At 46.9% G+C, this 23,404-nt stretch overlaps 2 protein-coding genes and 2 long non-coding RNA genes across 6 annotated transcripts; 2 read left to right on the top strand and 2 right to left on the bottom strand.

The window, feature by feature from the left end:
- Positions 1–268: 268 nt before the first annotated feature.
- LOC124659442 (DNA excision repair protein CSB) lies at positions 269–5,365 on the bottom strand. The gene is made up of 6 exons (XM_047197314.1): positions 5,228–5,365; positions 4,575–5,156; positions 4,089–4,485; positions 2,467–3,935; positions 1,340–1,774; positions 269–1,248 (listed from the first exon to the last, which is right to left on the bottom strand). Exons 1-6 carry the CDS (start codon positions 5,327–5,329, stop codon positions 565–567), a joined length of 3,669 nt encoding a protein of 1,222 aa, XP_047053270.1. The 5' UTR covers positions 5,330–5,365; the 3' UTR covers positions 269–564.
- A 912-nt stretch (positions 5,366–6,277) lies between these two features.
- On the bottom strand, positions 6,278–10,340 carry LOC124661851. The gene is made up of 7 exons (XM_047199737.1): positions 10,256–10,340; positions 9,290–9,343; positions 8,938–9,170; positions 8,754–8,825; positions 8,276–8,364; positions 7,476–7,553; positions 6,278–7,336 (listed from the first exon to the last, which is right to left on the bottom strand). The coding sequence occupies exons 2-7, from the start codon at positions 9,311–9,313 to the stop codon at positions 6,825–6,827; spliced, it is 1,008 nt and encodes a 335-aa protein (XP_047055693.1). The 5' UTR covers positions 9,314–9,343; positions 10,256–10,340; the 3' UTR covers positions 6,278–6,824.
- A 4,083-nt stretch (positions 10,341–14,423) lies between these two features.
- Positions 14,424–16,797, top strand: LOC124668506. Of its 2 annotated transcripts, XR_006991724.1 has the most exons (4): positions 14,424–14,495; positions 15,135–15,233; positions 16,263–16,354; positions 16,697–16,762. It is a non-coding gene; the product is annotated as an uncharacterized LOC124668506 (long non-coding RNA). The 2 variants fall into 2 exon arrangements; XR_006991723.1 differs by having other exon boundaries at positions 16,263–16,797.
- A 736-nt stretch (positions 16,798–17,533) lies between these two features.
- Positions 17,534–20,369, top strand: LOC124668085. Of its 2 annotated transcripts, XR_006991550.1 has the most exons (4): positions 17,534–17,605; positions 18,244–18,342; positions 19,373–19,464; positions 19,807–20,369. It is a non-coding gene; the product is annotated as an uncharacterized LOC124668085 (long non-coding RNA). The 2 variants fall into 2 exon arrangements; XR_006991549.1 differs by having other exon boundaries at positions 19,373–20,369.
- Positions 20,370–23,404: the final 3,035 nt, after the last annotated feature.

Genomic DNA, 23,404 nt, shown 5'->3' with positions numbered 1-23,404 from the left:
TTTATGAAAAAAAAAAAATGAAACTTTAAAATATGATTGTTTTGGTAGAAGGAGCATAACCCTGGAGCCAAATTGAATTTCGGAAGATTACTGTGTTACCATTCAAATTGTAGTTCGTTTCACACTATGCAATGCACACCAGAGAAAAACCATAAAGCAAAGAAATTTACGGAGTAGCCAAATATGGAACCAAAACCTAACATGGCTCTGTTCTTCGGGCCAATATGGAACCAAAACCTAACATGACTCTGTTCTTCAGGCCAATATCTTCCATTGCAAAACTAAAAGAATCAATTATCCACGTTAAAAGATATAAGAGGAAATTCTCAATTCTGCATCACAATCTTATCTAAACGAACTTATGCGTGTATCTACTTCTAATCAAAATTTCGCTCCGCTGAACTACCAGCTACAATTTACTCGTAATCAGGTTTCACCTCTGAGTCAAAAGATTTAAGAGCAGAGTTTTCATCTGTGTCAGACTGGAAATTCTATCTAAAGCAACTTTATGCATGTATCTACTCCTAACCAAAATTATGCTCTGCCTTAACTACAGCTGACAATTTACTCATAATCGGGTTTCAGCACCCAGGTCGCGCCACCTGCGCCCCTCTGCAAGGTCGCGATTTCCTTCAGCAGGTTCTTGAACACCAGCATATCCTTAGGCTGTATCCGGTTCTTGAAATGCTCCGTCAGGCTTGTCGAGCTGGCCGAGCCACCGTTCTGCTGTATGAAGGTGCAGAGCTGGCGGATCAGGACCTCAGGCTGCACGATCATGCTCCTGCTAGTAGAAGAGCTTGACGCGCGGCCATTCTCTGATGAGCCTGGTCTCTGACTGGAGCCAGGACCCAGGCTGAGCTGATGTTCCAGCGCATCTGAAGCTGCTCCCTCTCGTGTCCCACGGATCTTGGCCAGAAGTTCGGCAGAGGACAGCGCTTTGCCGTGTAGAGCGCCCACCTGGAGAGTTTGTTGAACCCTGCTGCTGTTCGAACCTTCTGATGATGGTTGCGAAGAACTGACCAGCTGGGTGTTGAGTGTTGACCCGAATTTCCTGCGGACGGAGGATGGCGCCCCAGCAGCACCAGATCTTCCGGTCCATGTGGGGACAGCGATACTGTCACGGCTTCTAAGCATCCGTGACTGGCGTAATGCTTCGGCTGCCCTCTGTGCCACCTGCGAAGCCTCTGCTTCTAGGCGCAACTTCTGGTCGTCGTTGGCGCTCATTATGGCATCATGATTTACCGCACTCTGCAAGTGGAAAAATGGGTCTTATTTACCAAATATGAAAAGAAAAGCAGAGGCTACAAACTTTCCATAGGGATCAGAAAATGTTTCTTACATGAATGCCCTGGGCATCAAAAAGACTCTTGAGGATGTTGGATTCTTCGTCTGCCTGGTCAGAGTTAAGTTCTGCTTTCCCTTCTCCTCCAGCAGATGAACACGGTTCAGCTTCTGTGCTGGTTGGTAAAGATGAAGATTGATCGCCTCGCTGCTCCTCATTTGGAACCCCAATATTCACATCATCAGACAATTGGCCAAAAATGCTTGATGTTTCTGTTGCGCCATGCCTGTCCTCATCTTGCAATGTGAACAAATCCTTCATGTCTCTGGCTTTGAAGAATCTCTTTTGCTGAGGGTTTTTCAGTACTTTGTTTGTTAGGAAATGCTTGTATATCTGTCGATGGTAGACTTTCTCTTCTATTGTCCCACGGGTGATCAATCGGTAGACCGTCACATCTCTTTTCTGCCCAATTCGCCATGCTCGTTCTCTAGCCTAGTCCACACAAAGTTTAACCAGGTTAGCATTGTCACTTTGTCAGAACTAGGAATTGAAACAATTGTAGATTATTCTTCCAGCTGTACAGGTAGAATATGATTCACAGCTATTCTGTTGGAAATAATCAAACTTGCTAGTCTACGTCTCGAGGCTGGTTTAATTAGGAAAGTTTCATACGTGAGTCGAGTTGGCTTCCAAATGCTAGTTGTCTAGCTATGGTAGATGGGGTACTTGAATCTAGTCCATGTAGGAAACATGAAGGTGTGAAGGAGCTAACAAGTTGGTGTCTGTGTGCTAGCTGCTGATCGAGCCTGAGTCCAACTAATACTTTCTGTTTATGCTGCAAAGTCATATTCGAGTAGGTTTGCTAAGGTTGCCATGGGTCGTGTATTTATACACATGCCCAGATTTCTACTGTGAAAATTCAAGAGAAAGAAAAAGAAAAAAAAAAACAAGGGGCAAAACACGCTTTTGGGCAAAGAATTTTCGATCACGTGTGTTCGTGAGTTTTGATGTGACGGATTCTTGGGCAAAATCCAACATATTCATCTACCATGTCAGCACTCACTGGCATCCAGTTTTGTATGTCAACAATTGCTTCTAAGCTGATTAAGGCGACACATTCATATAAACCCTTAACACAGCTTTGTCAATGCATCTAACGGAAAAATGCTAAGAATAGACTGTACCTGCATGTCCGTTGAAGGGTTCCAGTCCGGGTCAAATATAATGACCCTGTTTGCACCGACCAAATTCGTACCCAACCCACCAACTTTTGTGGTCAGAATAAAAATGAAGATTTCATCTGTGTTGTTAAACTCATCGATGAGTGCCATTCTTTGCTTTGGAGGTGTAAGTCCATCCATTCTCCGATACTCATACTCACGGAGAGTCAAGAAGTTCTCCAAAATGTCAAGCATCTGTTGAGTCTGAGCAAAAAGAAGAACGCGATGGCCTTGGTCTTTCCAGACTTTAAGGACCTGCTCAACCACTTTCATCTTTCCACTTCTTTCAGGATTCCCATAGTCAGGATTCTGAGCAGCATGTTCCCTCTCAAGAAGATCAGGATGATTGCATATCTTCCTTAGGACATCGATCCCATAAAGGGAGTTTCTGTTTCCATCAAATATTTGCTCCACCTCTGAACTAGCAAGAAATGCACGGTAAGTATTCCGTTGCTCTGGAGTTAAACTACAGAAAAGAACATGCTCTGTCTTTTTGGGAAGCTGCGCATTGACATCAGCTTTCATTCTCCTAAGAAGATACGGCATGATCAAGTCGCGCAGGACAACAGCACATCTATACGCCGTGGACACTTGCAATGGTGTTGCATTAGCATACCCGCCAACAGTAATTGGGACGGAGAACTCGGTCTCAAACACAGGCAGGACACCAAGTTTTCCAGGGAACACAAAATCAAAAAGAGACCAAAGTTCCGAGAGTTTATTCTGAATAGGCGCCCCTGTCATGATTATCCTGTGCACAGTCTGCAATTGCTTGCACACCAGAGTTACTTCAGCATTGGGATTCCTTATGCGGTGGCCCTCGTCCAATACAGCATATCCCCATTCTATATCAAGCAACTTCTCCCGTACGATTCTTAGTTGCTCATATGTAGTCAGAAGCAAACCTGACCCTGAATTCACAACACGTGAAATCAAATCATCCCACTTTTTTGCAGGCTTTGCATGCGTAACCTCTTCCTGATCACTATCCCAAGAAGCTTCGCTCTCAGAATCACTGTATCTCTTGCCCTTTTTACTTGAACTGTTTGCAGAATCATGTAAGATCTCAACTTTGAACTTTGGATACCACTTACTGGCCTCCCTTTTCCACTGTTGCAAAAGGGTCACAGGACAGATAACAATACTAGGCTTGTACATACCACTGTCATGCAAAGCACCAAGAAATGACAAGACCTGGACGGTCTTCCCTAGGCCCATTTCATCACCAATTATTCCACCGGCCCTTTGACAATGTAACTCCCATAACCACTGTACTCCTACTTTTTGGTAGTCAAACAGTTGTCCGTAAACTGAGCCAGGAATTCTCAAACCACCTTCAAGGATGACCGGGGGCAACCCATCAGAACCTTCTATAACTTCATCTTCATTCTCAGAAACTGATGCTGATGCAGCTGCCTCTCCAACATCCTCATCTGCAAGTGCAGAAACCAGACATGATAAGTCCACTGCAGTATCTTGATACAAAATGGTAGCAAAAAAAGAAAACGGACTGCATTTTCCATGTGCATAGAACAAACATTAAAGCCAAAAGGCTGAGAATACTGAAGAGGCCTTGGCAAGCATACCATCCAGTAACGACTCCTTCCTTGAGTTAGCTTTCATCCATCTCTTGCCAGGCAATGGCCTCTTGGTCTTTCTCCTTCGTCTTTTATTTTCCTGCTCGTCTGAACCGGGAGGGGCAGGGCGCTTTAGAGGTATCCCGAGCCTCTGAAACGGCGCAGTCGGCGCATCCAGCCTAGGCAAGGACTCCGCGTCAAGCAATTTGGTAGTCGGGCGATTTTGCGCTATCTTCTGCATCGCCTGAGCAGCTTTAGCGATGCTGGATGCTTCCACGGTTTCCTCAGCCTGCTCTGCAGAACCATTTTGCCTGTGAGAAGGTCCGGGTCGTTCGACGCGCTTCTCAAAGCCCTTTAACTTGTGGAACGGTGTCAGCAATCCCTTCCTGATCAGCTCTTCCCTTTCCTACAGAACAGAATGCAACATGAGGAGGCAGACAAACTTATTACAGGAAACGGCAGCCCCAAGTGCTAGTTAGGCTAGTAGTGACTCACAGTTTCCATGAACCCTGCAGAAGCTCCGTCGAGCACCGCATCAAAGTCATTATCATCATCATAGGTGACAGTTTTCAGCCGGCGCGGCGACTTCTTCTTCTTAGGCCCTCCAGGCGGCGGCTTGAGCGACTTCTTCCGCCTCGGTTCATCCTCAACCAGCATGGCCAGCGCCTTACCTTTCTTACTGCTCAACCCAGACGTGCCAGGCTCCGACTGCAATATCTCCCTCTGAATCTGCACCTTGGCCCTCTTGAGGCTCCTGAGACGCTCCGCGGCCAGCGCCTGCTGGAGCGCTCCTCCGCGAGGGGCGTCGTCTTCACCGGCATTGTCCTCCTCCTCCTCCTCCGCCCCCTTCTCGACCTCCGTCTGGGTGCTGCCGGAGCGGTCGCTCTTCTTCTTCTTTGCAGCAGCGGGTTTGGCCCCTCCAATGGTGGAAGCCACGGCGTCGATCTCCAGCTGCACGGAGCGCAGCCTCTGGTGCAGCTTGGCCTGCGCATCGTCTTGAGGCGTCGGTACGATGCTCTCCCGGTCACCGTCCTCCGTTGGCGGCTCGGCGTCACGCTGCTTCGGATCAGTTTCCGCCTGCAAAATGAAACTGAACTCGATGAGAAGACCGCTAGTTCTCCTGTGCGCTGTTGTCCTGCGGGACTTGCCTGTGACAGGATCTTCCTCTCGATGTCGTCGATGCTGGCGGAGGTGACGCCGAGGCTGTGCAGCAGGCGCTGGTCGTCGGTGTCGTCCTCCTCCATGGCCATGGGGATGAGCCGGAAGAGGTCGCCTCGGCAATTTACGAATGGGTTACCTAGACGCGAGCACGGAATCAGTTAAATTCGTCTAACCCTACGGAACAGAAGGCCTCGGGGGCGGATCCAGGCAGGAACCTCTGGTGCCAGTGGGGATGAAAAGACGAGCTCGTACCTCAGACACCAGAAGGGGAACGGCGCCGGCGGCGATAGGCGGAGAGGTCGGCGGCGGGTCTAGGGCGCGCGCGGGGGCGGGGGCTGGTAGGTCCAGAGAGAGGGGAGTGGGGAGGTAGGGGACGCGGCGGCGGAATCGATCGACGGCGATGAATCGGAATTTGGGGGGAGGCGGAGAGGGAGAGGTCCGGCGAGAGGTGGAAGACGACTCCCCCCAACCTCTAGTCGGTTTGGTTCAGTTCGTCAGATTAGTTTACGTTTAGGGAAGAAAATATAACCTTCTGTTGGAACACACATAAAAAAACATGAGAAATTAGGGCATTATTAGGCTACATACATTTTCTTGTAACTATTTTTTTACTACTTTCGTCCTAAGTTAAGTGACTCAAATTGTATATAGATACAAAGGTATCTATAATTAAAATGTATCTAGATACATCTACATCTATACAGTTGAGTCACTTAATTATGGATGGAAGGAGTAGTTAATTTTAGCAATTACATCTGTAGAAATTCAATTCGCTATATGATATTTTCTCGATCTGCGGAAATTCGCTATATGATATGTTCTCCAACTACTTGGCTATATACATGATGGGGTCATTTGGCTATACACGTATGGCCAGTTATGTCCTCTCGTACAATCGATGTCAGTCTGCATTTATTATTTTCCAAATATGATTCATTATTCATGAATAATCTCTATTTCACGATCATAAGATAAACCAAATTCTTCATGACTATTTCATGCATGGACCATAAGTATGTGTGTGATGTAGGTTTTGAGACACCAAAATACAGAATGAATTTCATGCACGGACCATAAGAAATTGCAGGGAACCCTTCAAAACCAAACCAATATATAGTATTATGAAAAAAAAACACTAAGATACAGCACGGAATGAAGTTGTTGTATCCTCCTCTGTATAGACTAATAGAACAGGTTGGAGAGCCAAAGCACTCACTAGATTAGGTGCTAACAAAGATATTTCTTTCTCTAGGCAAACAACTGATACTACTACTTACTACTAGTAGACCAATTCGGACAGGATAGGCAACTGTTGATTCAACTTTCTCGCCTTTTGTCCTCGCTTTTTCTCTGACTCAGCTACTCAACTCCACTCGAGGCAGGCGAAACATTACAGTGCACTGTCTCCCGCTGGCTGAATTCAACAGCCAAGCCTTTCATCTGCTTCTAACATCCAACAGGCCATCACAAGCTGTCATTCCATACAAGCAGACTGGCACTTCGAGCACTTCTAGCTCCATCACACGGCAGATAAGCCAGACCCCAGCTCATGTATTCTTGGTATCTCGTTCATCTCCAGCCCTGTTACTTGGGTTTCCTCGCTGCACCGTCACTCATCTCGACCCCAGGCAGCCGCAACGCGTTCGCAAACATCCTTTTCGCCGCACCAGTCTGCTCTTTCTTCAGCGTCTCGGCGCTAACATGAGGCGTATGGCGGCTTTGAGTAGAAGGGTGAGGATCTCCACCGGGCAAGCTCGAGTTGTATTTCCTAGCTATATAGTTCTCTTGTTTTCTGACTGGTCTAACTGCGTACTGCTTGTTCATGCTACCTGTCTGAATGTTTCGTCCATTTACTGGCTCCTTTCTGTTGTTCACAGTGTCGGCTCTCTCCTTTGTATCTTCAACTCTTTTACCAAGTGCGTGCGAAATCATCCGCTGAGCAACAGCGGGAACATGTCTAGGTTTTGCCGCTGATGTGTCCTTCCCCTTGGCCTCGTGTGTAGAGAAGATTCGCTCGCGAGCAGCTTGATAAGCAGCCTCCCTATCCTTGAGGGATGCTGCTGAAAGTGGCACTGCCTGCTTCAAAGGCTTCGCATCTGGAAGGAACAGGCTATGTCGTAACTTCTTTGTTTTCCAACCCTCAAGGCTTAAGTGTCAAATTACGCCAAGATCCAAGCTGATTACGGTTTGAAAATACAGCAATACAGGATGTTCGGCTGAAAGGTGGTCATTTACCTGTATCAGTCTTCAGTTGTAGGCTTTCAACAGAAATAGTGTCTTGAACAACTTCCGTCTCGTAAGTTTTCTGAAGATCTGCTAGAAGCCAATGTTAATTAGCAACTACAAGCTAGTTTTCTTTAACAACCATGCAGGAGCTCTGTGCATAATTTTTTTTTATAGAAGGAAAGAAGTTAACTACAGCTGGTTGCCAACAAAAAAGCCGGTCAAAGATAGCCAAATGCAGGTCACTAGCTAAACTATACATGAACAACTGGGATAGCCAGAAGCTTTGCATTGCAACAACTAGTGTTGAATATCTTCATGAATTTTGGAGGTAGTAATCACAAAATTGTAAAAGTAAAGGAATGCATGAGATGAGACCATATTTATACATGTACAAAAATACTTTTTTCTAATGATGTTTATAGAGCTTCTGAAGATAACATTAAGTACATCCTGGATATTGGTGAATATCAGAATAATACATGTAAAAGCAACAAAAAGTTGTGAATCAAGTTTGCCATGAATTTCAAGCACGTGCAAGCACAGCCACTTGTTTTGTTTCACCTAGAACCAGATTTTACCCTTTCTTTGTCCAGTGTTGCTTACTATACATGGCAAAGGAAATAAATTTGACCATAGCAAAAGACTGGCCACTCTTTACTTCCTGAGTAGAGCACACACTCTCAGGAAGAAGTCTCAAACTATTTGTTCCAAGCAAGGATCTAAGTGATCAATACTTGATGCAGCAAATAGATGCGTGAAGAATAATGAAACGCAAAGGTCCTTTGCGTTTTCTCGAAAAAATAATTCACCTGTCTCATTTCTTGCTAGAAAAACAGAAGCTGAAGGACCATCACTGTCGTCATACTTCCATAACACATCGCTCACAAGGACAGGAGGGCTGCAATAAATAACATAACTAAATTTAAAACAAAATTAACATAATAACTGCTCCAAATTTGGTCAACCAACAATGTGTGGCACAGTTTTCGAGTTAAATATACAGTGGCTAAAAAGAGAAAATTGGCAAGAACAGCAACAAAAGGAAACCCTACCATGAAGCCGGCATCACGTAACAAGCACATTAAGTAAAGTGAGCACTGGCAATGAGACACCGTGCTGGAACAAACTAGTATTTTGGTACAATGTATACATGTAGGTCGTAACAGAATCAAGTCAAACAATAAAACTTCATTACGGTCTAATATAGTACTGCAGAAACAAGAATCAATAGATTAAAAGACAGACACATGGAAAGAGGGAAACCCATGAGCATATTTCGCGACATACATGGCTGTTTCAGGGCAGCGTTGGAGAACTAAATGCCGATCATCGTCCTCACCAACAGATTCATGAGCGAACCTAGGAACAACAAGAATTACCAAACGATTGGTTACTGTGATATAATTATCCACCAACTTAAGTATGCCATGACAACGAAGCAGGTGGGCATAAATAGAAGAGGAAGGAGTACCCATAGATGTCGGCGAGGCGATGCAAGAGAAGGCGGTTGTATGAGCTGGTGGGCTGGAGCTCTATGGTATTCCCAACTGACCCGCGATGTGTACAAGTCATGTCCCGATCATGCTCATCGTCATCGTCTTCGTGGTAATGGTGTTGTAGAAGGGTGACGAGGAACTCCTCGGTGGAGAGGACAAGGTGCTTGCTGTAGAGGTTGTCCCTGACGAGCGAGGCCAGCTCCTCAATCTGCTCCACCAGAAGCAAAAATAACAAGTAGGTAAAGCATACTCTGTCACAGTCACAGGAAGTAGAACCGTGGTAAGATTTTTCTGAGCAGCTAGTCTGGCAAGGGATAATGAATTTACCATGGCAAACTGGGTGGTGTCCATCCTGCACTTTCAGCTACAGTGGATCTTGCTCTGCGCACATGGAAAAAAAGAGAGGAATTGAAGTAAATTAGACCTCAACTCTTCTCATGATTTCTGCAAGCATCACTATAACATCAGAAAATAGCACATATTGAGATTTGTGTTCATCTGTACTATTCCTGCACATTTCACTAAATCATGCAAGTACTAGTTTCCTTTGTCATATCTGAATTTACGAAACCTGCGCTCATTCGGCAGACAAAAGCACAGGAGGGCTGGCACTTGAGAAGAATGCTAGTAATAGTGCAGTACAATGAGCGAAAGCAGCACCAGCAAACATGTGGAAAAGGATGAGCAGCTCAGCAAAGCAGCCTAGAAACGATCATAACAAACATAGACGGAAAATGCACAATCCCTAGCTACTTCAATCAAGCTCAGTTCTTTTGGCGGCTTCTCCGAGAAGCTGCCCTCCCCCCAGCTTCCTGGAGAAGCCGCACCAAAAATTTAGGGAGGCTTCCGGACTAGTCTAGCCTAGATCATTTCGGAAGCCTTTCAAAATTTTGGGGGTGGCTTCCCCAGGAAGCTGGGGGGAGGGCAGCTTCTCGGAGAAGCCGCCAAAAGAACTGAGCCTCAAACTGTTAGCGATTTGCTTGATTAGCTGAATCTTTTTTCATTACAATCATATATGGCCATCGTATGTAAAGGAAAATAGCATAGTAACGTTTTACATGAATATACAGCTCCACCCATCAATCCATCCGTAGTTTCAGCAGCAAGTGAAATTGGACGGCAAGCGGAGAAAAACTACTCTTCCATGATTTGGCTGACGGGGTGAAGCTCTCGGAGCATCTGGGGTGAGCTCGACGTGGCTCGGGAAGCGGCGGCCCTGGGCGGGGAGAGCATAGCTAGCGGGAGCGGCGCGCGCTAGGGAAATCGGGGAGAGGGGGAGAAAGAGAGGCATACCAGGGAGGGTCGCCGGACCGGGGCGCCGGAGAGGGGCGCGGGTACAGCCTCGAGCTGTCTAATCCGATAGGATGGCGGCGGCGCGTGAGGTTGATGCTAGGGGATTGAACCGACGGCAGGCTGCGGCACGGCTGCGCGGTGGTAGCCTGCCAGGCAGGACCCGTAGGTACCTACTCCTACTCGGAGGAAGCAAAGGAGTTCACCTGTGTATCAGATTCATTTTATTCATAATATAGGGAAACATATATTTAAAAATTTAATTCGGCTCTAAGGGTGTGTGTATGCTCCCTCCACCAAATAAAACATGTTTCTAGTTATCCAGAAAGTCTAATAAAAAAGTATGCTTGTACATCTGGATAATTCAATGCAAAAAAACACAAGAGATATCTCACAAAAGACTTATTTTTAGCACCATTTTTTTATTTTTCCACAACCTAAAGGACAAGTTGATTTTCATGGAAAGACTTTGTGCACACGGTACCATGTGAAGTGTACACGTGGATTTTTCTTTTGAATTTTCTGATATTTTAAAATGTATCACCGATATATTTTAAAATAAAGGAAACATATATAAACCCAAAACATCACCCCCAAAGATATTAGAGTGTCATGCTTATTTGACTCTACAAAAACGATTATCTTTAATTGTACCAAAGAAAAATTTATTAGGTACTATGATTTAATGCTTTTCCTATTACATTCCATTTATATTAATTAATTCAACTTTGTCTAGATACAAATGTATCTAATCAATAAACATATCTACTTCTTCATCTTCCAAAAGCCCCACCCACCATGTCGTACCACCCACCCTTGAGCAGCGGCAGCTTCGACGAGGTCAGTGACAAGGACAACCACCCGAACCGTCGCCCTTGGTGGGACCGGGAGCTGGAGAAGAAACACGCCCGACACGAGCGAGGCGGGCGACGCAGACGACACACCGCCCCACGACTCCGACGACTCCCCCACCCGCAGTCGGACGGCGAATTCGTCCACAACCCCGACCCCAACGATGTCGTGATCGCCCTCGATCTCCGAAAAGAACTGGGAGCGGGAGGCGCAGAAGAAGGCTGCTGACGAAGCTCGTGAGGAGCGGCGGGCGGCGAGCGTGAAGAAGCGCGCGGCGGCAAAGCGGGCGGCGGAGAGGGAGGATCGTTGGGCGGCACAGGCACGGGCCGAGGCTCACGCCGCGTTCCCAGAAGGCGACAAGGGCGGCGGAGTGGACGACAGCGGGGTGGGTGCCACCGACGAGGCACCCGTAGGCCAGCCTCCCAGCAGCGAGGTTGGCCGCAAGATCGTGGGGCCAACCTCCTAGGGTTTGGGGTGGGGCCAACCTCCTAGTTTTTTATCTTTTTAATTTTTTTCATCTATGTGATCATGTAAATATCGTAATGCTACTATGTGTTCGTGTCCTTGTTTTATTATCATAATGCTACTATCCTCATATCCTAAGTATCCTTGTTTTTATTATCTATTTCTTGTTGTGTGAGTTTGTATGGTGTGCGTTTGTATCGTGTGTGGGTGATGGACATGTTGTATCATGTGTGCGTTTGTATCTTGTTGTGTGAGTTTGTATGGTTACCGACGATGCCTAACAATATACCTTCAACTTGCAATATGATTCAAACTCATTAGAACAGAATTCTATCCCATTATCAGTGCGAAGCTTCTTTACCTTCCTTTCAGTTTGCCTTTCAACCATAGTCTTCCATTCTTTAAATGCTGAAAATGCTTCTGATTTATGCTTCAAGAAATAAGGCCAAACTCTTAATGAGTAATCATCAATAATTGTCAACATATAACGAGCACCACCTAAGGATGCCTTGCGAGATGGTCCCCATAAATGTTTATTTCCTTGTTTTATGAGTGTTTTTCATGTATTATGAGTTTTCTTATCTAGTATCCATTTTATTTGGCCAAAAAATATGGTAAAACATTTGTGTATAAAAATGCTCAATCTAACGGGACCATGCACTGCCTTCCACTAAAAACACTTATAAAAATGCTCAATCCTAGTTAGTTTGGACCGTATTGGGCCTGGAAACGCACTACTGGGACTAGCCTTTCCTAGAACTTGTCGTCGGTTTGTTTTATCATTTAACTGGACTTTGCAAACCCTGCACACACCGCACGACCTGAACAACATGATAGTTTTGTCAAATTATTGTTGCATTTGATTGAACGCAAATACAGTGAGCATAAGATACATCTCAGTACTATTACAAAGCATGAAAATTGTTAAGCGAACATTGATTGCTTTGTCTAACGCCTAATGATCAAGAGATAAACAAAGTTGGGACAAATTACACAAAAATAAAATAGCATGGCCATCAAATTGTCCTGCTTTTTAAAAAATCGCAAGTTTCACTAACTGTTCGTTGATCTTCTTCAACTCCTTCAACCCCATCTCTTCCGCAACGCCTTCCGATTTCCCCACCGTAGCAACAGATCCCAATTGCTCCACCGTCGACAGCAAATTAAGCCCGAGGCTTGCGCCCTCCATCTCAATCCTGCTGATGTACTCATCAAGCCACTCAAAATAGCTGCATTTCGCTAGATCTCGAAAAAAGAAAAATATTAACCCTAATTCCCAAATCAGATGAAAATGCAAAATTGAGGAGAATAAAATGAAATTGGCAGAGGGGAAACTCAGATCCCACCTTACCTGGATCTGATTTGCTCTCGCATTTCACAAACTCACGCCCGACGTTGCTATTCTTGTCGCTCGTGGTGACCAACCTCTTCAGGGGCGCCTTCTGTGGGCAATCAGGGCAGCTGCCCAACGACACTGGACCGTAGCGAGGCCATTTGCGCTGGGACGCGGAAGAGGAGCTCATCGTCTGTCGGCGTTTCCGTGCGTCGTTGTCAGAGAAGAAGGGGGGAGAGAGGATGCAACGGTCGGGGATTGCTCCGGCGTGAGGGCGAGGCGGCTCTATTTTGTACCAGCTGAGAGCTGTGGGTCCCATGCAGTGAGGTGGATAAGTTGTGGGTCCCACGGTGAGGTGGACAAGAGGTAGGTCCCGCGCTCGGAGGTGTCCTGTGCTGATGTGGATAAGTTGTGGGTCCCGCTCAGCTCATGTAATTTGAGTTGATAAGTATCGCATGCTAGCTATTTGCATCGTTAGGAACATCACATGCCGGCTATTCCTAGCAATAACGTATGTGTTCTTTCCAATAACAAAGAAAAACGTCGCACATGAGCTATTCACCCGTCCTTTTTTAATCCGGTGCAGTGCTCAGTAGCAGAATGTTTTATTCCAACACTGACTGAAGCAGGACAAAAGAAAAGGCAGGACGCACCATGAACACCAACTGGGTGTTTTATAGAGTAAAGATTTCTCGCACATTGTTCCCCCGCTGCTGCTGAAGGCGCCGATGAACCGCCGGCATAAAGACCCGACGGAGCGCTAGATCTAGCGGCGGCCTGCCGTCGTGAATGGAGCTTTCCCACGTCGCCCACGGCTCATCTCTACTACTTATAAAGGCACGAAGTGCCGTAGGAAAATTAAATCTAACCCGTCCATCTGCGTGCATCACACGGTCTAAAATCGTCTGTTCTCCCCACACCCCGATCCCTTCCATCCCGCCCGCATCGCACGCACTTGCCATCATTTCTAACAATCGCAAAAACACCGGTGCCGACGGTTCTCGCCTCTTCGTTCCTCGCGAGATCTCCTCCTCCTGGTTGCTGCCGCCGAAGATACAATCACCGCCGCCCATAGTGCTCGGACCATCGCGCAGTCGTGCTCCTCGGCGCCTCTTCCTCGCCAACCCTCACGCCACGCCGGCAGGTCGGCCGCGGCGCTCCTCATCGGCCGCCACGCTCTCCGCCGGCAGGTCGATTGGTCCGGAACTCCGGATGTGGCCGCTGCCCCACTCACCGAGTTTTCTTCAGCTTGCCTTGGAGGCGTTGCCTCACGAAGCTAAGGCAGCTGCAGGAGCAAGGTTAGCCCGCATACTTTTAGTTTATTTCCATGTCGCCCTGCATTCACGCCGCCGCCTGTCCCCAACGCCGCACTGCCCTGCGTCCAAGCAGCCGCCCGTCCCCGATGTCGCGCCTTCCATCCCTAACTCCCCGTCCCCGTCGACGCCCGTTCCCAAAATCAAGGCGCCCGTCTCCGTCACCGCCCTCCCCAAACTCCGCGGCGCTGACCGTCCCAAACATCGTCGCCATGCCCCCACGCCGCCGCCTTCTCTCCGCACTGCAGCCCGTATCGGCGTCTCCCACGCCTCCGTACAGGTTCGTACAGATTTTTTTTTGCGGGGAGTTTTCCCGTACAGGTTGGGGTATTCAGCTGTCAGTAAATGCAAGAAAGTGCCATCAACAAAGATTCGGGAAAGAAGGAATTGTGTGGATCTGGGCAAGCTTCCATAATTAAATAATATGATCCTCTCTCATAGAGTCATAGTAGTATCAAGTGTCATTTTCAAGAAACCAGGTCTTAATGTCTTATCTTATGCTTATCTTAGTTCTCCTTCTGGCTATTCTAGCCCATCTTGGTGACTCGGTCTAGAGTTATATACAAGTTTTAATATAGTTATTGTGATTTTCGAATGGGATTTGTAGCTAGACAAGTATATGTTCTTCCTTGTATGGTCTGCATTTTTAGAACTTCTACTGATATATTTGATTTTCTTTCAGTCCAGACTCATCTTTTATACTTTAGCTCTTCAGACTTAACCTGAAAAGATCCGCAAGAAATCAACTCAGAAATGGGTGTTTGGCTTAGTAGATAAAAGAGAGTAACAATGTAGCAGGCATATTAAAAGTATTAGCAGGCATATTGACCAATATTGTTGATGCAACTTTGCTGAAAGCATGATATTTCAGCTATATTGTTTCTATAACAAAAGGACGATTTTTTTTTTGTTGGTACAGTGTCCAACGGAGGGGATCAGTGGTAAGAGTCAGTTACCTATGTTGAAGAACTCAAACCTCGAGGATGATCTGAACGTTGTACAATGGAGGGGATCAGTGGTAAGAGTCAGTTACATATGTATCATAGTCTGCATAACACATAATCCTCCATTTCCTTCCATTTCAGTAGGTAGGATTGGTTGGAATTAGTAGTGTGATTTCGTTAGATAAGCTGCAATTTAGTTAGAGTGATTTTCCATTGATTTCCACTAAGTATATATCACATAGCACGCATACACTTGCCAATGCATTTGATTATAAGCATTTTGGTATTTTATTGGTCAAGTGAAGATGATTCCAGTGAAAATAATAAAAGATGATGCCCCATTTCCTTTAGCATGGTTTGAAGTTTGAACTTCCTCACTAGATCGCATGTTTTGATTTGTTTATTTTGCAACATCTGTTGTTACACCGATAGAACTATTATCCAGGACAAACCGCATGGAACATCAGAGTGGGTTTGGATATAATTTTCGGATCTGCTACCATTGTTAACCCACTTTTTTCTCTGTTTTCTAAAATGCAATGTTGTCAACCTGAAGCTGTTATACTATGTATAAGCCGCTTAGCATTTACTTCTATGTGTTAATTCGATTCAGAAGATATCTTCTATCAGCTACAAGTACTCCAAGAGTAGGTGTTCCTTTGCGCTATTTAACTTTTTGTACTCCAAGAGTAGAAGTCGATGATTGATGTTTTCCATATGTTTCAGCCCATGTGTGGAATCAAATGACTTAACCCCAGTCACTGGTGCAAAAGATATAACATTGCGGTGTTATTCTTATTACCTACGATTTTACACTTATCCCAGACCATATAACATTGTCTTCTTGCATATATAAAGTCCCTGATCTATATAATGTTTTACACTGGCAATCTTCCTCGAGGATTATGGATTGTCTTGGTTGGGCACTTGGCAAGACGCTGCACGATCTGCTCTCCAAACTAATGACCAACCTCTAGGTTGCTCAAATGTGATTTATCTGTGATCAACACTATGATATTGTTTATACTTGATAGATCAGAAGTGCAGCATGCATCTGCTACTGATTATTTTATCCCACTTTAGTTGATTGATGTCATTTCCAGGAAGGAGAACCTGACAACTTGAAAATCAATCGTGATGGTTTCTTTCATGAAGAGAGTTGCAGTTTATGCAGCTTGTGTTCTTTTCAAACAAGGTAATGCACTTCACCATATTGAATAATTCTTAGGATGCAAATTACATTCGAAAAGGCATCTGGCAGTTGCTGTTGAAACAAAGGATAGGAGCACACCGACACAAATCCAATCCTTAGATGTTAGCTTTTCCTTTCTCAAAAAATAAAAAGATGTTAGCTCTTCCATGTTTTCTGTAATAGTAGCATAGATAAAAAGGCTGGCACGTTAATGACAGATCATACTAATGCTTAACATATAGACCTATCATGCATATAACCATCTGTAATTCCTTGAACAGCTGTTGATCTATGCTTTCTGATACGTACTTTCTGATTTGGTCCTAGCAATTCCTTATTATGCAGCAAATTAGAGTTCTAGAGGCACTTCTTTATGTGTTCCAACTCTTTTGAAGTTACAAGGATGGGTTGATGGCTTGATGCTACGAATTGTTTGGGTCGACTCGGTCTTTCATCGCCATAAGACACAAACAAACTCATCTCTACTACTTATAAAGGCACGAAGTGCCGTAGGAAAATTAAATCTAACCCGTCCATCTGCGTGCATCACACGGTCTAAAATCGTCTGTTCTCCCCACACCCCGATCCCTTCCATCCCGCCCGCATCGCACGCACTTGCCATCATTTCTAACAATCGCAAAAACACCGGTGCCGACGGTTCTCGCCTCTTCGTTCCTCGCGAGATCTCCTCCTCCTGGTTGCTGCCGCCGAAGATACAATCACCGCCGCCCATAGTGCTCGGACCATCGCGCAGTCGTGCTCCTCGGCGCCTCTTCCTCGCCAACCCTCACGCCACGCCGGCAGGTCGACTGGCAGCGCTCCTCATCGGCCGCCACGCTCTCCGCCGGCAGGTCGATTGGTCTGGAACTCTGGATGTGGCCGCTGCCCCACTCACCGAGTTTTCTTCAGCTTGCCTTGGAGGCGTTGCCTCACGAAGCTAAGGCAGCTGCAGGAGCAAGGTTAGCCCGCATACTTTTAGTTTATTTCCATGTCGCCCTGCATTCACGCCGCCGCCTGTCCCCAACGCCGCACTGCCCTGCGTCCAAGCAGCCGCCCGTCCCCGATGTCGCGCCTTCCATCCCTAACTCCCCGTCCCCGTCGACGCCCGTTCCCAAAATCAAGGCGCCCGTCTCCGTCACCGCCCTCCCCAAACTCCGCGGCGCTGACCGTCCCAAACATCGTCGCCATGCCCCCACGCCGCCGCCTTCTCTCCGCACTGCAGCCCGTATCGGCGTCTCCCACGCCTCCGTACAGGTTCGTACAGATTTTTTTTGCGGGGAGTTTTCCCGTACAGGTTGGGGTATTCAGCTGTCAGTAAATGCAAGAAAGTGCCATCAACAAAGATTCGGGAAAGAAGGAATTGTGTGGATCTGGGCAAGCTTCCATAATTAAATAATATGATCCTCTCTCATAGAGTCATAGTAGTATCAAGTGTCATTTTCAAGAAACCAGGTCTTAATGTCTTATCTTATGCTTATCTTAGTTCTCCTTCTGGCTATTCTAGCCCATCTTGGTGACTCGGTCTAGAGTTATATACAAGTTTTAATATAGTTATTGTGATTTTCGAATGGGATTTGTAGCTAGACAAGTATATGTTCTTCCTTGTATGGTCTGCATTTTTAGAACTTCTACTGATATATTTGATTTTCTTTCAGTCCAGACTCATCTTTTATACTTTAGCTCTTCAGACTTAACCTGAAAAGATCCGCAAGAAATCAACTCAGAAATGGGTGTTTGGCTTAGTAGATAAAAGAGAGTAACAATGTAGCAGGCATATTAAAAGTATTAGCAGGCATATTGACCAATATTGTTGATGCAACTTTGCTGAAAGCATGATATTTCAGCTATATTGTTTCTATAACAAAAGGACGATTTTTTTTTTGTTGGTACAGTGTCCAACGGAGGGGATCAGTGGTAAGAGTCAGTTACCTATGTTGAAGAACTCAAACCTCGAGGATGATCTGAACGTTGTACAATGGAGGGGATCAGTGGTAAGAGTCAGTTACATATGTATCATAGTCTGCATAACACATAATCCTCCATTTCCTTCCATTTCAGTAGGTAGGATTGGTTGGAATTAGTAGTGTGATTTCGTTAGATAAGCTGCAATTTAGTTAGAGTGATTTTCCATTGATTTCCACTAAGTATATATCACATAGCACGCATACACTTGCCAATGCATTTGATTATAAGCATTTTGGTATTTTATTGGTCAAGTGAAGATGATTCCAGTGAAAATAATAAAAGATGATGCCCCATTTCCTTTAGCATGGTTTGAAGTTTGAACTTCCTCACTAGATCGCATGTTTTGATTTGTTTATTTTGCAACATCTGTTGTTACACTGATAGAACTATTATCCAGGACAAACCGCATGGAACATCAGAGTGGGTTTGGATATAATTTTCGGATCTGCTACCATTGTTAACCCACTTTTTTTCTCTGTTTTCTAAAATGCAATGTTGTCAACCTGAAGCTGTTATACTATGTATAAGCCGCTTAGCATTTACTTCTATGTGTTAATTCGATTCAGAAGATATCTTCTATCAGCTACAAGTACTCCAAGAGTAGGTGTTCCTTTGCGCTATTTAACTTTTTGTACTCCAAGAGTAGAAGTCGATGATTGATGTTTTCCATATGTTTCAGCCCATGTGTGGAATCAAATGACTTAACCCCAGTCACTGGTGCAAAAGATATAACATTGCGGTGTTATTCTTATTACCTACGATTTTACACTTATCCCAGACCATATAACATTGTCTTCTTGCATATATAAAGTCCCTGATCTATATAATGTTTTACACTGGCAATCTTCCTCGAGGATTATGGATTGTCTTGGTTGGGCACTTGGCAAGACGCTGCACGATCTGCTCTCCAAACTAATGACCAACCTCTAGGTTGCTCAAATGTGATTTATCTGTGATCAACACTATGATATTGTTTATACTTGATAGATCAGAAGTGCAGCATGCATCTGCTACTGATTATTTTATCCCACTTTAGTTGATTGATGTCATTTCCAGGAAGGAGAACCTGACAACTTGAAAATCAATCGTGATGGTTTCTTTCATGAAGAGAGTTGCAGTTTATGCAGCTTGTGTTCTTTTCAAACAAGGTAATGCACTTCACCATATTGAATAATTCTTAGGATGCAAATTACATTCGAAAAGGCATCTGGCAGTTGCTGTTGAAACAAAGGATAGGAGCACACCGACACAAATCCAATCCTTAGATGTTAGCTTTTCCTTTCTCAAAAAATAAAAAGATGTTAGCTCTTCCATGTTTTCTGTAATAGTAGCATAGATAAAAAGGCTGGCACGTTAATGACAGATCATACTAATGCTTAACATATAGACCTATCATGCATATAACCATCTGTAATTCCTTGAACAGCTGTTGATCTATGCTTTCTGATACGTACTTTCTGATTTGGTCCTAGCAATTCCTTATTATGCAGCAAATTAGAGTTCTAGAGGCACTTCTTTATGTGTTCCAACTCTTTTGAAGTTACAAGGATGGGTTGATGGCTTGATGCTACGAATTGTTTGGGTCGACTCGGTCTTTCATCGCCATAAGACACAAACAAACTCATATTTATAACAGGCTGAGTTATTTTTATTTTGGTTTTTAGATAATTTAGAAACAAAGTGGATTCGAAATTGTAAATGATTTTGCCTATGCCACTATATTAGGAGCGGGCGGGGAAGACAAAAACTTGCTTGACTGCTTACCCCTTGGGTTTATTTGTTACCCATTTGTGAGTATATTTGCTGCGCCTTATTTAATCATTTATTAACAACAGTGCCCACTGGATGAAAAATTGACAACGTTTAGTTCTCTTTGTTTATTGTCTTGGGAGTTGCTAGCATTTATAGTGAGTATTGAGCAAGTTTCTTGCCCAGTGACACGATTGTTTGAGAGAAGACACAAGATTGAGTATTCAAAGCTTTCATGATCTGGCCATCCTTGTAAGAAATAATTTGTTAAATCAAAGCACGATTATTTTAATAATACTTTGACAGTTAGGTTTATGTATAAACATGTTCTGAAATTATTGTTGTAATGAGGCTATTCATATGAGATTATGAAAGCATCCTTGCAACGAGCATTGTATTCATATGAGTTCACGTGTTGCCATTCTGCAAGGTTGAAACGTAGTTCTTAATATAAACACCGTGTAGGTTTGTTGAATGTTCTTATGACATCAGCCATGTATAGGTTGTGTGTTCTTTGATTGTTTGATTCTTCCACATTCTGGTTTGTGTCTAGATAGAGAACGTGCGTTGCACGTGCAGACTTACTAGTCTGGTAAAGTTCCCCCAGTCGTCCACTTCACCATCCCCCTCCCTGCCGCGTAGCGTCTCTTATTCTTCCCTTCTGTTGACAGGAGAAGCATGTGGATCGCAGCTCCGAGATATCGCCTAAGAGCATCTCCAGTCGCGTCCCCCAAAGCGATTTGGGGCGCGCCGGACAAAAAAAGCGTTCCAGCCGCGTCCCCCAAAGCCCTTTTTTGTCCGGCGCGCCCCGATACGGTGTCCGGCGCCCCGAGCCCGTCCCCGTCCCACAGGGGACGCTCCGGGGACGCCGGACACAACGACAGCGAGGCCAACCGACGCGGGCCCGACCCGTCGGCGGCACGGGGAAAATTCGTCTCACACTCCCGCCAAATCCCGCCGCTCCCGCCAAATCGCGCCTATACCGCCGTGCACGAGCCTCCCAAAACATATCCTGCCGCCGATTCATTTCTCCTATCCCGCCGATTTCTTTCTCCCTCCCGCCGTGCACCCGCCGCCGCTACCCTCTCCCCATTCCATGGCGCCGCCGACAGCCCCCAAAAAGATGGCGAAGAAAGCGGCCAAGAAGCCGCCGGGCAATGCGACGATAGGGGCGCAGCGCCGTTCGCGAAGCCGCGGAAGGCGCCGGCTGCGAAGAAGAAGCCCGAAGGCATGACCGAAGATGAATGGCAGCAAGATTGCCTGCGCCGGAAGCTATCGACGGCGGAGCGGAAAGGACGGAGGGCGGCGGAGCCGGAGAAGAAGGCTAGGCGGCGCGCCAGCACCAGCACATAATCGCCGGGTGTATCGCCGCCACCAACGCGAGCCCATATAGTACGAACGTGCCGGTGTACGTTCCGGGAGTCTTCTCTCCGTCGCAAGCCGCCTTCTACAACGACGGCCCCTCCGCCACTCCCGGGTGCGTGACGCCTAACTTGTCGCCGCACTACCAGGATGCGCTGCCGCACGGCGGCTTCAACCCCAACAACCTCTACTCCCCGGCGTACGAGCAACGTGAGCCAGGACCCGGTCCGGACGGCGGCCCTTTCACCGGCCGCAGGGGTCCGCTCGAATACGACGGCGCCGGTGCTGAGGAGGACGACGGGGTTGAGGAGGAGGACGAAGAGGAAGAGGACGGGGTGGAGGACGACGAGGAGGACGACGTTGAGGACGAAGAGGGCGGCGAGGAAGAGGACGACGAGGGTGCCGGTGACGATGATCTCGTGGAGGTAGACGCGGACGGCGTGAGGACGAAGAAGAAGAAGAAGAAGAAGAAGGCGTCGGGCACACGAGGCCCGAAGTGGACGGTTCTGGAAGATCTTTGTCTGTGCGAGTCGTGGGCGACGGTGAGCCATGACTCCATCATCGGCGCCAACCAAAAAGGCGGGAAGTATTGGGCGAGGATCAAGGCCGAGTTCGATGAGCGCAAGCTGATCAACAGCGACTACCGGAAAGTGCCAATGAAGAGGAGCCAGAAGGCAATGTCCACGCGATGGGCCATCATCCAGGCGTCGGTGAACTCCTTCCATGGGTACCATCACGACTTAGAGACCAGAGGCGACAGCCGGCGCCGACGTCGGCCAACTCGGTACGACTGTTTCTTCCATAATCCGTAGCGCCCACATTGTGTTCGATGAAATGACTCTGCTTCCTTTGGTTAGTTTGATCGGGCCATGGAATTGTACGCCAAGTACTCGGAAGGTCACAAGTCTTTCGCGCTGACGCATTGCTATGGCAAGCTCAATGGGAACGAGAAATGGAAGCTGACGCGCTTGTCGCTGTCCAAGGGGAAGGACGCCATTGATCTGGACGCGCCGCTGGCAACGTCGGCAGGGCGTCCTATTGGCAACAAGGCTGCCAAGGCCGCCTTGGCCGACGCTGCGTCGTCTGAGAAGACGCAGGCGTCGATCACGAAATGCCTCGCTGACGTCTCCTCGACCTTTATCTCCCGCGACAAGAAGGCCGACCAAAGGTGGGCCGAGCTGCTCAAGAGGCAAGAGGAGAAGCCGGAGCTCAAGAAACGCAGGGACGACATGTCCCTGCCGAGAACGTCGACAGAGGGAATGTCTCCCCGGACGCGAGCGGCGCACAACTTCTTCAAAGGCCAGATCCTCGACGACATCGAAGCCAAAATGGCGGCGGCGGACGCGGCGGCCCTGGCAGCGGCATCGGCATCGGCGGCAGCGGCAGCGGCAGCGCAGCAAGAGCAGGCTGACGCGTCTTCTACTGCTACACCTGCGTCGGCCTCCGCGTCGGCGACGGAGCAGACGCACCATGCACAGGAACAGGCAGATCGCGACGAGGTCGTCGTGTGCTCGACGGGCCTGCGTCGACTCAGGACACGACGCCGTCGACCAACCCCTTCTTCTAATTTGCATGCACCACCGGTCTGTAATATGATCGCGCGCCCAGTACTTTGATCGATCGCCGCTACTCTGATCGCGACGAACCGGCGGGAACGATCTCTTTTGAATGCATCTATTTGAATTTCTGATTGGGGGCGGCGTTTGGGGGACGCGGCTGGGGAGCGACGTCCCCAAACGCGGCACGAACAAAACACGTCCCCCAAACGCTCGATCCGGCGCGGTTTGGGGGACGGTTTAGAGGACGCGACTGGAGATGCTCTAACCCGTGCAGTCTAACGCTGCTGGATTCATCGGCGGCGCGTTGTTCTCTGGCTCCAGCCGTCCAGGTTTAGCGGCGGCGTGCTATCCGCCGGGCTCAAGCCGTCCGGAACTCCGGATCTAGGGGACTAGTTGAAGATGGTGTTCATATCCAGCG

This window comes from Lolium rigidum, chromosome 6 (genome assembly GCF_022539505.1).
Source record: "Lolium rigidum isolate FL_2022 chromosome 6, APGP_CSIRO_Lrig_0.1, whole genome shotgun sequence".
NCBI classification, from domain to species: Eukaryota; Viridiplantae; Streptophyta; class Magnoliopsida; order Poales; family Poaceae; genus Lolium; species Lolium rigidum.
Note: the sequence above shows the minus strand (reverse complement) of the source record. Positions and strands in the feature narration are given on the sequence as shown.

Excerpts from the sequence above, each read along its gene's own strand:
- LOC124659442 (XM_047197314.1), bottom strand. The coding sequence starts at position 5,329 with ATGGCCATGGAGGAGGACGACACCGACGACCAGCGCCTGCTGCACAGC. Across the intron at positions 4,486-4,574 it reads CTGCAGGGTTCATGGAAACT|GAAAGGGAAGAGCTGATCAG; the intron begins GTGAGTCACTAC and ends TCTGTTCTGTAG. Across the intron at positions 1,775-2,466 it reads ACCCTTCAACGGACATGCAG|GCTAGAGAACGAGCATGGCG; the intron begins GTACAGTCTATT and ends TGTGTGGACTAG.
- LOC124661851 (XM_047199737.1), bottom strand. The coding sequence starts at position 9,313 with ATGGACACCACCCAGTTTGCCATG. Across the intron at positions 8,826-8,937 it reads CGCCTCGCCGACATCTATGG|GTTCGCTCATGAATCTGTTG; the intron begins GTACTCCTTCCT and ends TGTTGTTCCTAG. Across the intron at positions 7,554-8,275 it reads TCTAGCAAGAAATGAGACAG|ATCTTCAGAAAACTTACGAG; the intron begins GTGAATTATTTT and ends GGCTTCTAGCAG.